At 38.0% G+C, this 13,648-nt stretch overlaps 1 protein-coding gene and 1 long non-coding RNA gene across 2 annotated transcripts; one reads left to right on the forward strand and one right to left on the reverse strand.

Annotated features, from left to right (window-relative positions):
* The first annotated feature begins 91 nt into the window (after positions 1-91).
* On the forward strand, positions 92-7,745 carry LOC113233991. The gene is made up of 4 exons (XR_003310766.1): positions 92-244; positions 451-598; positions 4,113-4,223; positions 7,621-7,745. It is a non-coding gene; the product is annotated as an uncharacterized LOC113233991 (long non-coding RNA).
* Positions 7,746-7,885: 140 nt separating this feature from the next.
* Positions 7,886-13,590, reverse strand: LOC113233990 (tetratricopeptide repeat protein 1-like). The gene is made up of 4 exons (XM_026469220.1): positions 13,308-13,590; positions 12,285-12,518; positions 9,018-9,174; positions 7,886-8,165 (listed from the first exon to the last, which is right to left on the reverse strand). The coding sequence occupies exons 1-4, from the start codon at positions 13,492-13,494 to the stop codon at positions 7,886-7,888; spliced, it is 858 nt and encodes a 285-aa protein (XP_026325005.1). The 5' UTR covers positions 13,495-13,590.
* Between the last annotated feature and the right edge of the window lie 58 nt (positions 13,591-13,648).

The raw sequence follows: 13,648 nt of genomic DNA on the forward strand, positions 1-13,648 counted from the left end.
GAGTACCCCGCCGCTGCTCTGCGCAAATACATACGTTGCGTGACTGTACGGTTTGTAAAACTGTGTCTCTAACAACTGCTGCTGTGTAATTGTAAATTTGACAATGCAGACGGTGTCGCACAAGAAGCGGGCAATTTAAACGTTGTCGGAGAAACGACCGCCGGTATAAAGTACTGCAGCGATGCTGTCGCCGACGCCGCTCGCGTTGTCGCCGCAGACGACGCCGCTGCGGCGCTAGGCGCTGGTAAATTTACACACTATTTATAAATACTGACCTCCTTATCGCGGTTATTATTTGACTGGTTGTGGGAGTAAGAGAGTTAAAGAGAAGTTAAATAACTCGACTCGCCCATCGCTAGCGAGTTAGCAATCACGTTAACTCGAGTTGAAAAAAATACAAGTCGTCTCATCGCTATGTACTCTATACTATATAACATGTTTTTGTTTTAGCTCCAGCTACTAGAACTTTGGAATCCTTACCAGTGACGTGTATTGATTATTGGTGATTGCGGCCCCGGAATACACGTCTGCCGGTGGAAGAAATACACGTGTATAAATTACAGCAATTATGAAACGTAATTACTACTTTATTAATGAGGTGTGTTTAGATTTCTATTATAATTTATTTTACGAGTATTTTATAGGAGTGTTTAATAGTGCAGGCTGTCCATTATTCACACACACTGCATCGTCTTCGAAGCTACCCTCCTTAAGTTAAAGTAAAAGGTCTTTACTGCATTGAAAAAGGTGGCATATTATCGAAGCAACAGTTGCAAAGGATACGTTGTTAAAAGTACAGTGGCGTTCAATAATATTATATATATATTTTTTTTATTAACAAGAAAGTGCAATTCAGGGACAATTTAATACCATCAACGAATAATATATCTACTATCGGAAAATTGTAAAAAGGTCCACCTAATAGATACTGGTTACCGTCTATAGACGTTTGCGGTACTAAGGAAATATATTTTATGCCCCAAATGCATTACCGACCGTGAGACATGAGATTTTTTATGCCATCTAAATGTACCCTTCAATTAGGAACTTAACGGTGTTAGTTATCAGTACAAATTGTTAGGGTGTTGTACGGGTTACGGGGAGAAGGCAAAGGCAGTTCGCTGCTCGCCTGATCCCCTAGTGAGGCCAGCAGGCTCTGGACAGGAACTCCGGAGCCAGCATTGCACGGACTCGATCGTCTGGGGGGGTCGGAGGACAACCGACCCGCCCTTCCGTTGGCGCGGGAGCCCTGGCGCAAGCTAGGGCGGCCGGACGGCGTCGTGGTGAATGTTCACCTATTCCACGGCGCCGACTCAGTCGGCGAGAGGACCCCTGAGTCTTCCTGGGCTCTGGGGTATCTATAAAGATTTCCCACCCTTCAAAAGAAGGGTGTTGTACGGGTAAGATTTAAATTCAACTCTATACCTCTTACAGTAAGAACGGTCCAAACTTCAATGTCTCAAGTTTGATGTGCTCTTGACTGTACCTACTATACCACAATTGATTTTTAATATAGTACATGGGGTTATATTTTGCTACAAGTAAAGTAATAATGAAAGTACGATCTTTTTTATACCGTTAGGGTCAAAAACATTGACAGTTAAGACAGTATAATAAAAGTAAGTAGGACAACTCCCGCCCGGTTTAGCGCGGAATGCCTACACTTCGTTCGGAGCATAGGGTTGTCACATTATTATTTTAATTGTACCTTACGGATTGTAAACATAATTTGAAAAAGTAATGTATTTATCACAGTATACTCGTGCTATATTGAAATAAACTTTGTCTAATGCAGTTTATTACGTATTGATATTTTTATACCTGGTTCGCGTATTGGTATCTCGATTAAGAGAGTATATTTAAAAAATAGAAATGAAATCTTGAACAGTTATAAATTTGAAGCACTTGTTGGCTACTTCAATGAAACTCGTAATTTTCGTTATTTTATAATACCAGTTGACGGGACGAGCAAGTCTGCCTGATGATAAGCGACACGCCTGTTCATAACAGTTGCAGTGCCACCACACCCCGGACACTCCATACAACAGTCGAAAGTTAGTTACTTACTACTACTACATACAGCAAGGCGATACCTACACACGCGCAAATATGTGCGTAAAGTGGCAGGGTTACCCATTACTTTCTCGTACTATTACGTGGTCAGAGCGGTAACATAGCGACAATTTTAACGCGAATCAGTTATCTATAATTCTATTAATAGAATCCTAATAATTACACATGTTCATTAAGTATTTAAATCGATTTAATATTATAGTTTTCATTAATTCACTAACTAGAATAATATTGAAGATTTATTTCAAAACATATTAAAAGCACTTAAAATGTTATATTTTGGACAGGTACTTCTAAATAAGGTAACCAAGGTATTTGAAATTGCGTGTCCAAGTTTATCATTACCTAATTAATAATTAGGTATATTCACTACGTAATATTTATCGGCAATACAAATTGGAAATTCGAGAACCCTTGTCTATTAGCTCACGAAGTTATGGCGTCTCATTATATTGATATAATAAATCTGTATTTATATTACTCTGCAGTAAATAAATGAAGAAAACAATAACTGAGTGAGTCTCAGACAAGTTCTTTTTTACTTGTTTTTTTTTTCGTCTATCGGAAAACGAAAGTAACTCCTCTCTTTATCCCGTTCAGATAATGATAAACAGCCGTATACAGCACAATTCACAACCATTATATATAGTAACATAAAGCGATGTTATTTAATAACGTACAACTTAAATGAATAAATGAAAACTATATTCAAATGTCAAAGCCGTCTTAGCGCGAAAACGTCTTGCCGACAGCCCTATCGCCGTTCAGTCAATGTGACCGTCAATGTGCGGGGTGTGGTGCGGTATCTAAAGCTAGGGAGGGGCGGAGAATGTCCTCGTTACTTTTTTGTTCTCTGGTGCCACTCAGATCTTTAAACCGCAAAGACCGGACCGGCACTGCCACTGCGCCCGTCACCCTTAAACATAAGTTGACAAATCACCCCTACCCTTCAAAACCGGAACGAAATAATGCCCACATTACTGTTTGGCGGCAGAAATGGTTGTTACCCAGGTTTGATATCGTACGATTTATTTTCATTTTTATTCACAACACGTCTTATTCGGACGTCAAACTGTCGTATTCGAAACCGAAAAGAAATGACGTCACTACCGTACGATTACTCGAACTTCTCGACCGGAAAAGACTACAAAACACAGTTATCGAATGATAGTTACCCAACGTCCGAATTGTTTACAAAGCAAGAATTTATTGTTCAATAAAGCCTTACATTAGGTAAAGTACACTTATGTGAAAGCTGGGTAGGTAAGTACTAATAACATGTTAGTTGGGAAATCTCTTATATTTTTAATAAAGTCTCGATTTTGTTCAACTTTATTAATTTATTTTAATGTAAGACTATTTTTTTATATTTTAGGCCTTTAAAGTCTTGAAAATGTATATAAAAAGATTTTTATCTTGTAATCTATTTCACCGACTAACTCCGTAAACATTGTTGGATAACGATATCGTATCGGAATCCGAAGCGAAAGTTTAACTGAATAGCTCTGAAAGCGCCCTTCGATTCGAGAACGAGATCCAACCGAACGATTTCATTAAAATATCGAACAGTTCTGAATCGGGGTCCTGGTCCATACACGGTGAGCGTCGGAGCGCCGGACTTACAAGTCGCGATGCTACTTTTGTATGGAGTTACAGCACTCGTCTAATTACACTATAGTTAAGATTTTAAGTGGAACTATCTTTTCTGGGTCTTACTCGCGTACATTTGTTTTTTCAAACAAACCAACGAATCCGGCCTTACACAGGTTTTTCATTCAACTTGCTATTGAATATCGTCAGAAAAATCTTGTTGAAATTATCACGTGTGCAGCGCGACATAGCTGTTACGTAAACTGTCGCTCCCCGCGCACTGCGCACCTACCTCAGGCGACGACTCAGTTAAGCGGTAGGCCTGTAAAAAAGTAGTCATGCGAGGTTGTTAGTCTTTTACAAACAACCTTGTATAAAGGTACAGAGAAAGGAGGTACCTATATGGGAATTGAACTCGATAGGGAGGTATAATTTTTTTTTAATTACAGTTACCTATGGCGCTGTCAATCGAGGCAGGGCACTTTCAAGCGCTGCCACGTGTTTGATAATCACTACCCGTTTCGAAAAAAGCAGTTGTGATATGGTAAATCAACATTACGGTAAGTAAAACAATTTTTTTTTTTATACAAATGTAAGTGCGCATTTGACATCCATCTCACCTGATGGAAAGTGACGATGAGGTGGACGATGTAGCGTACACACCTAAATAATGCCTATTCCCTCTCGCCTTGAAAAGGTCTGCAGGCTGGGAATTCCACTCCATAGCCGTTCGCCATATAAATGTGGAATGCTTCATAAGAATCTTTATAATATCCTCAACATAGGGGTGGAGTCCAAGCCTACGTCTATAAATTATTCAAATAACTGTTTATTTTGCACACTTGGTGTAACAATGCCTCATCTGTGCAATGACAACTTTTTTATAAAAACTAAGTGACGGGAACTACAAGTCGTGCGCCTGGTGATAAGCGACACGCCTGTCCATAACAGTTGCAGTACCACTCAGAGCTTTAAATCACCAAGGTTTACAATCTGGGCCCCTGAGTGTCTTTGAGAGATACATAAGTTTAAAGAGATTAACATCCTTACACTAACGTCACTGTACATTAATGAAAATGTTAAGAAAAATATTATTTTTTTTAATGAAAAATAGTGGCAGACGTAACATTAATACGAGGAATTAAAATAAACTAGTTGTTATCGAGTTCTTAGGTTTTCGCGATTGTTACACATAGGAAATGAAACTATTTTTCCGGATTTAAATCGCGTATATTTGTTTTTTCAAACAAACCGACGTTTCGGGCCCTTTACAGGTCCCATGGTCACGGTTGACTCAGTCAACCGTGACCATGGGACATGTCACTGTTGTGATACATGTCGTGCAAACGTCGGTTTGTTTGAAAAACCAAATATACGTGATTTAAATCCGGAAAAATAGTTTCATTTCCTATAAACCAGTTGTTCTTTACAGTCGTCCTCATAAAGTCTCAAATTCATTTAAGGGCAATGTATACACTTCTATAATAAGATTCCGATTGATATTCAAAATTTGCCATTCACGAGGTTTAACACCTCGAAGGTTTGAAACAAAAACTTTATACTAAAGGTTTATTATACAGCTTCTGCGTACTTGGATGATAAAAACCCATGGTAGGTGACCCGTTTAGCTCTTACAGAGACTTCTGTCAAAGAAGTGAAAAGAATACACTTGTTTAAATAAGTTTTAATTTGTATCAACTCACAAACCCACGCTCTTTGCCTCCATCTTCAGTTACGTACAACATATTGTTTTGAAATTAGAGATGTGACGTCTCAATCACGACATCCTCGTTATTTTGAAAAATAACAAAGTTCAAGCTTTCTAGTTGATAATTAAGTAATTTAATCTCTTACAATACAATTACAATGTTAATTTATTTCAATTTTAAATTAAAATTTTCTGAATTAAACTAATATTAAATTTTATAATCTGCCAAATGTGCTGCAAGTTTAATACTCCTTCCACTTCTACTTGTTTTATTATTAGTTATATTCTCACTTAAATCTTTTTTATTGTTAGTTGTTTTCGACGTACAGTAATCGGCCAATCCTTGAACTACTTTGGCGTACACTTTTCTATCGGCTGTTGTCAGGTCTAACGTGTCAAACTTATCCAATCCTTCGTCACCCAGAAGATGTAATAATATAGCTATTTTACTACTATCAGGCTTCTCATTGCACTCATTAGCGGTCATGATCAGGCTTCTCATTGCACTCATTAGCGGTCATGTAGTGAGATAAGTTTTTATTTTTGCAAAACATTCAACAGGTTCTGGTTCCCAATTTTTGTTCTTTTTTAACAATGACCGCAGAGAAGCCGTTAATTCGGCCGCATTTTTGATAATTCGGAAGTATTCGCCAGTTCATCATCATTACCGTGAGGACATGTGAGATCCATGTCGCATTCACGTAGACGTGTTTGTAGTCGAGTTAGAGGTACTTCAAACACCCGTCACTCAGATCACAGGTCCTTAGTTGCCAGAATGCTAATGATAAGCAAGGTAATTGGTCGAACCAGAATTTAGTGTTTGCAACCCGCCTATTTACCGATAGATACTACGGAATGGGCATGGTATAGACTATACCAGCAGTAGGTATATCGAAAATTTTCAAAAATATATATAATATTTGAAAGATTTAGTTTATGTACTCTGTAAAGAACATGTGTAGGCATACTTAACATCAACGATCTACATTTGTTCGTTGGTATACAGTTTGTTAGGTAATTTTTCGCTAAGTATTTTTTTTTTCTTAAAAATATCTATCTACACAATTTATTAATTAGACAAGTGATTTAATTTATTGAATTTTGGAATGATGTAGACTGACTAATTTAGCTTCGCGCAGACGCATTCTTGCACGTGCTCCCTCAGATGCTATTTAGAAAAAAATTACAGATGACACAGGACCTTTGTCTATTGTTTTGACAACTTAGAAAGCATAGAAATGGTATTAGAGAAATTGTAAGCCTGGCACCTGTAATTACGTCAGGAGAATTTTTGGATTTCTATGTACTACTCCGAGTACAAATGTAGGTAGGAGGTTAAAGCATTTTTGACATATGATCACTTAAGGCGTTGTTATACAAAGGATACGAAATATTTCTCTAAGGCGTAATCAAACAAATTATATCTCTTATTTGAATACCCCCTAAACCTACCGCTGTGGGTAGCGAAACAATCGCGCTATACACCGCCGAGTGTGAAGTTCCGCGGCAGCGAAACCGACATACCGCTCCATACCGCCCAGAGGGTCCACTCACGTTCACCGTACGTACCGTACGTTAAGATGCATATTCGCCCAAAGCATTGCAGAATCGGTATATTCCAGAAATCTCCACTGGTGAGAGTAATGAAATTTTATTCAATTTCATTCCACAAACCCCCACAGAACTTGTTACGCAACGGGACTTTGTGGAAAGAAATCCCCACCAAGATACTATTTTACCTGTTATATTAAATTTTTAGGTGACATTTTCGTGGTTTCCCGAAAATACTTAAATTATTTTCAGCGCCTTTGCCACGTCAACCACACGACACTTAGATTACTTGGTACTTGGTGTAACGGGCTGGTGTCCGCAACTCGACGTCAAGGCGCCTGTTTTGCGTGTGACACTTTAATTGTGTTTTCTTTCAATTTAAAAGTTTTGAACTTCCTTTAAAATATTAAATTATCGCAAACCACGAATCTGTCATCTAAAAACAATATAATAAATTTGTGAGAACTTTCTCCACAAATCCCCACTGCGTATCAAGTACGTACTACGTTAGTGGGAATTTGTTGAATGAAATTGAATAAAATATTAAGATCCCTACCAGTGGGGATTTGTGGAATAGAAACTTGAATTGACCTCACAGTTCGTTGTCAAGTGCGAATTCCCAAAAGAATGGTGACCATGTATCGGGCGGCAGACGACATGTAGTCCGAAGTTAATTTGATTATTCTTTATTTTTACAGGTACCCGTGATATAAATTTTAAAACGCTTCGAAGTTTATTTTGATGTAATGATTTTTGGGGTCTCCAATATAAGGACAAAGAGTGAATTTTACTGTGTTTCATTTATAGTGTCCTATACTAGCTAACTTTGACCTTTGTATAAATAATAACTTCCGTTTTATCTCTAATATTTAGCTGAAGGATTGAATCCAAGGTCAAGAAATAACTTAAATACAAATAATACAAGTTTATTTATATAACATAATTTATATACATATAAACAAATCATTGTTTGAAATTTATCTTATATCCTTTAGATTCCGGATCTTGTTCTAGCTGGAAATTTTCTGTACTCAAACCAAAAGGCTTTAAAATCATGTTACCTAAGTCTTTGAGTTTGCCTAGCATTTCTTGTTTTAACTTTTCGTTTTTTTCTTCGATGAGCGGTGGCAAACGGACAACTGCTTTTTGTGCCTCTTTGTGTGTTGGGTCCATTTCTAATATTTTTTTGTAATCTGCTAAACTCTCGTCTAGTTTTTCCGTTGCTTCGTAAGATTGGGCTCGCCTGAAATTAAATATTTTTTAGTTTTATAATTGAAGCTATAAGCGTCAAAATGGTGTAACGCATATTTAGTTCTTTTTCTACAATGTTACTTTGAATGATATTCAAGTATAGTTTATATTTGAAGGCAATTGTCATGTATAAAAAAAGAATTCGCAATTAAATATTTTTTTTAAATACATAATTTTAAATTATGATGAATTATTCATTTCCTATAATACAAGATTATTAAGTTAGGGCGCGTTCCCATTATGTCGTAACGACAAATAGTCGTGCATTTTAAACTGTCGTGACTTGTATTAAGTTGTTCACACATATAACAACACTAACGCGATTAACTGTCGTTCACGACCTTTTTGACGTTATGACGACAGACTGTTGTGACAATGGAAAGAGCTAGAACGATAGTCGTCCGACGATAAATAAAAAGTCACGATAGAAATTTGATGACACCTTCAAACGATTCTGTCGTGCAAACAACGAGGCGGCTGCCGTGAACCGATAAATTGTCGTCTCGATCTAGTGGGAAAAAGCTAGACACGACGTTCTTTCAACGATGAAATAAACGACCACGACAGATAGTCGTGATATGGGGACAGGCTAGACGCGACAATAAATAAAACGTTAGTACATAATGGTAACGCGCCCTTACGAAAGAAAGTACAAGTACTTTAAAGGCGCGAGCGCAACATTTTGCCTCGAAATCCATTCAGGCCCAACAACTAGTTAAAAATCTGAGAACGAAGGAATGCGTGTGCGGCTCGGCGGAAATAGACGAAAGTGAAAGGCGGCCTTATCACGGCGCGCGCAACGTTAGTAACAGTCTTTATTATACATCACACAAATGCAACATACCTGATATAGGCCTTGAGATATTTGTCATCAAGTTCAATGGCCTTTGTGCAGTCTTTGATAGCTCTGTTGTACTTCTCTAGCTTCATTTTGGCAGCACTGCGATTGCAGTACAAAACCGCGCGTTGTTGCGAGAATTGCAGTGGACAGATTCTTAAACCTGTAACAATAAGAAACACTTCTTCGATACTCGTATGGCTCAGATCATACGTCGAGTTGTGGATTACTGAAAGATCTGTCGATCTTGCTTCCCGTACTGCGTCTACGTCATGCTGACATTCCGCACACATTCTATTCTAGTCTGTCACGAAATGCCACGTGGTTTGGTATGTAAACAAGAGTTAGTAGTACAAAAAAGAATCGCTACCAGGTTCCCAGAACCTGCATGGTAATCCATTAAGTACAAGTGCGTGTCTATTCTTATAGCATGATGTGAAACGTTTAGTTTACGCGGAGGATACGAGTGTCGAAGTTTCTGCTTTCAAAGTTGTGGAGTCTAATGTTGAAAAGAACGTGAGTGCGAATCTCTGCAGTGGCTGTGGAGCCAGGTACTTTGAGCAATACTTTCATGTAACCTAAACTTGGTAAGTACCAAATCTAAGTTACAAAAAGCTTTTTTCAGTCAATAAAAAAATAGGTAAATAAGCGATCGAGAAGATTATGTGTCGCTCGGTTCAACGGGTGGCGCAGTCACTGCCCTTGCGCGGTGCATACGACTTCGAGACAATTTTGCAAAACTTTACTAGATACAATTAGCCAGAATATTGAACATAATAATTTTTTAAATATTTTTAGATGATTTAGGATTATTTCTATTATTAATTTCTTAAATATGGCGAGAATGCAAATGAACACACTGTATAGTTAGCCTACATATAGATTACACATAGAGTAGCAGTAGAGCTCCTTGTGAAAGAGTTCGTCCAGGGAAGTACTACCACCTTACCTATGTCTGACTCCAAGCAGTATTGTGAGCATTACTGCGTTCCGGTTTGGAAGGGTTAGGGTGCTGGTGGAATTACAGGCACATGGGACTTGTCAACTTATATCTCAAGGTGTCGGGCCCTTCGATACTAACGGTCTACTATCCCGATCAGTCCACTTGTCCAATTGGTCCACTTTCTCGATTTCGTCTACTTTCCAGATCGGTCCACTTGTCCAAATGGTCCATCTTTAAAGCACGTAAATTAATATAATTTTAGGGAAAAAAAATCCGTTTTACAAATTTTCAAAGGCAGTTTGTAACTGCGTAATTGAAGATAGTCGAGGAGTACATTTTTTATATTTTTGATAATGGCCATCATTTGCTTTACGTTAACCATGATTTGAAAAAACAAAATCAAGTAGACACTTACTTTTTAACTGACTTCAAAAAAAAGGAGTAAGTTCCCAATTCGACTGTATTTTATTTTTGTATATACATATGTTACGCGAACTATATATAGTGTATGTCTCCGATTATTTGTGAACCGATTTTAATGGTTTTTTTGTTGGAAAGAGACGGTAGTGGTCCTATTTAAATTTGAAGAAAATATTCCACCTCTAAGGCTGAAAAACTAGGGGGTGAATCCGATTTCGCGCACGTTCCGGTAACCGATTGCAATAAAACTTGACAAATAGATGTGATTTCACAAACGTTTGAGGTTAGTTTTTTTAGTACTCTGTACTGAGATTATCTGAGTGGACGCATCATTAAAGTAAACCTTGTGACCTCCTTAATTCGTCATCCCACCTTTCTCCGGTTCCTGGCCACTCGTATTTAAATTTAAATATAGAATTGTACCCATTGACTTACAATTATATGGACGTCGGGTCCGCGCTAAAAAGTGTCCGCACTTGTAAGGCGCTAAAATCGTATACAGAGCGCCAAACTCCGCTTTAGTCTTCATTTGTTCGACTGACAGCGCGATACTGCGATGACATTACAATTTAAATTTCGAATAGGTTGACTTGGGACATTTTTTTCGTGGTTTTTGTATTAGACCCGTCGTCCATTTATTTGTAAGTCAATGATTGTACCACAGTTCTTTTGTCTTGCTTTCTGATTTTGTTTCGTTCCGCCGTCACTCCCTGCCCGATCGCGCCAGCGAACACATCTCTTATTTTTTTAAGCCGTTTTTTAGTTTTTTAGTTTATTTTTTAGTTACCAAAAATCTCTTGTGCGATAAACACTTTAAAGCTCATAAATATTGTTAAAACCGGAATAAGTATTTATAAAACTGGATTTATTACCACTAGTTCTTTACCCTTTTGATTTCTGAACGTTAAACTTACTAAGCAAGAGTACGGAGGCGCGCTAGCTGCGGAGACTGCCACTCTCCCTACGACATTACAATCCACCAGCGCCAGCAGCGCGCTTTTAACCTATCGGGAAAGTAGACCGATCAGGGAAGTAGACCAAATGACAAAAAGTAAACCAAACGGGAAAGTAGACCACACAGGGAAGTAGACAAAATGGGAAAGTGGACCAAACAAGAAAGTAAGCTGTGAGTGGCACTGTAACTGTTAAGGACAGGCGTGTGGCTTACCATCAAGCGCACGACTTGTTCGTCCCGTCACTTGATGTTACAAAAAAAAGTAGACGAAATGGGAAATAGACTAATCGGAAAAACAAGTGGACCGATCGGGAAAGTAGACGAATAGTGAATGTGAACCGATCGGGAAAGTAGACCAATTGTATTGAAGGGGTGAAGGGCACTGTGGCAGTGTCTCTAAGATCTTTGCGATTAAAAGCTCTAAGTGGCACTGGAACTGTCATGTATAGGCGCGTCGCTTACCACCAGGCGCACGACTTGTTCGTCCCGCACTTGATATCTTAAAAAAAGACGAGTGCCAGCATAAGGTCTTAACATTATAACGCACACACTCAATATAGCATTCACTTGATGATATTGTTGTGGTAATATACGACTGTAATGACTACTACATCGTCATACAACTGCATACCGAACGGTTACCATGCTGGTCTGCGACGCAGAGGTCCCGGGTTCGATTCTCGGATTGGGAGAAATATTTCGATACCTCCAACATAAGTTGTAAGTCAAAATACCATTTTTACTTTTGCAAATTATAGGCTCCATATATATATATATGTATATATAGTTTCGTTATTGGACATAAGTGCCAGTAATTTCCACAGCGACCTTACCCTCAAAAACTGGAATGCATTATAGCATAATGTTACTGTTTGGTGGCAGAAATAGGTAATGTAGCACTACTACCCTGGATGAACTGTTTAACAAGAACTCTACGACCACTAAAAGAGTTTACCTTCAGTATATTTCTCTATGCTCCTCTCATAATCACCATCCTTAAAAGCCTCGTTTCCACTCTTCTTAAGTTCTTCTGCGATGATTTGTCTTTCTGCTTTCTGGTCATCAGTAAGGTCAACTTCTGCGTCCTTCAGAGAAACTTCATCTATGGAATCAGTATCACTCTCAGTTTCTTTCTGTTCCTTTTCATCTGGGTCTTTGTAATTACTGTCGAGGTTAGCAGATGGAATGTCTGGAAAAAGGAATAAATTTTTCATTTTAATTGTTATTACAGTTATGCAGCAATAAAATTGATATATCATCGGGGATCGGACAATAACGCGTAATAAGCATTTGATTATGAGTCTCATCGGTAATTTAGTCGCGCAAATGTTGTGGCAACCAAAAAGCTTTAAATCGCAAAGATTTGAAGAGTGCTGACACTGCATCTGTCACACTGAGACAAGTGTCATGTACCAATGCAGTAATGCTCGCATTATTGCTTGATAGCAGAAATATATACTGTAGCAGTACTTATTTTATTTTATTAGGGCAGTAATGACTTTTACAACATGGATTTAAATATGATTAATCAGATGCCAATTAAAAGCCTCCACACTTCTTCCCTGGACAAACTCTTTCATAAGGAGATCTACTGCTTTTAACTACATGCTATTTAGTAGTTTAATTTGTTGGTAGGTCCTTATATCTATGTATATTATGTTATTGCTTTTTTTCAAGAAGTTTATAGCATTAGGATAATTATTATTAAATAAATTGATGGTTTTGGAAACCACATCAACAAAAAGACAATAATTAACTGTAATATCAAATTACAAGTGCACATATCGCATTGCAGTCACCCATTTGTAATCTTTGAGTACCGGCAGATCGTCCCATAAAACAGGAATTATAGGGAAGTTAATTAGTTTATGACGATAAAAATTACAATACAGAGGTAACAATTACGCCTTTGTTTCGTGAGATGGGGTTATAGATGTTGAGGTGGTGCCATAACAAAAATTAAAAAAAGAATCATCACCGGAAGATTTTGCTGCTGCTGGAGCGTCACCGGAAGACGTGGGGTACTCTTCAGCACTGGAATCAGGGTTTATAACGAACTCTTCAACTGGATCTTGAGTGGTAAAAGCTGTTTTCAAATCCTTGGTGAGATCTTCGATTATATCCTCATTTGAGACCCGATTTGTATTTTTCAAACGCTCCGACATGATTTCTTTCTTTCTTGTTTCGTAAACGAAGAAATGCGAGTATGGCAAAAAAGCAAAATAAACGTTGGAGTAATCGTTCACAGCTCCAAAACTTGGTTTTTCGTCGATTGTCACAAACTAAAAATACAAGACAGACGGTTAAGTCTTTGGAAAG

This window comes from Hyposmocoma kahamanoa, unplaced genomic scaffold, assembly GCF_003589595.1.
Source record: "Hyposmocoma kahamanoa isolate Upper Pololo Valley unplaced genomic scaffold, ASM358959v1 80180, whole genome shotgun sequence".
Taxonomy (NCBI): domain Eukaryota; kingdom Metazoa; phylum Arthropoda; class Insecta; order Lepidoptera; family Cosmopterigidae; genus Hyposmocoma; species Hyposmocoma kahamanoa.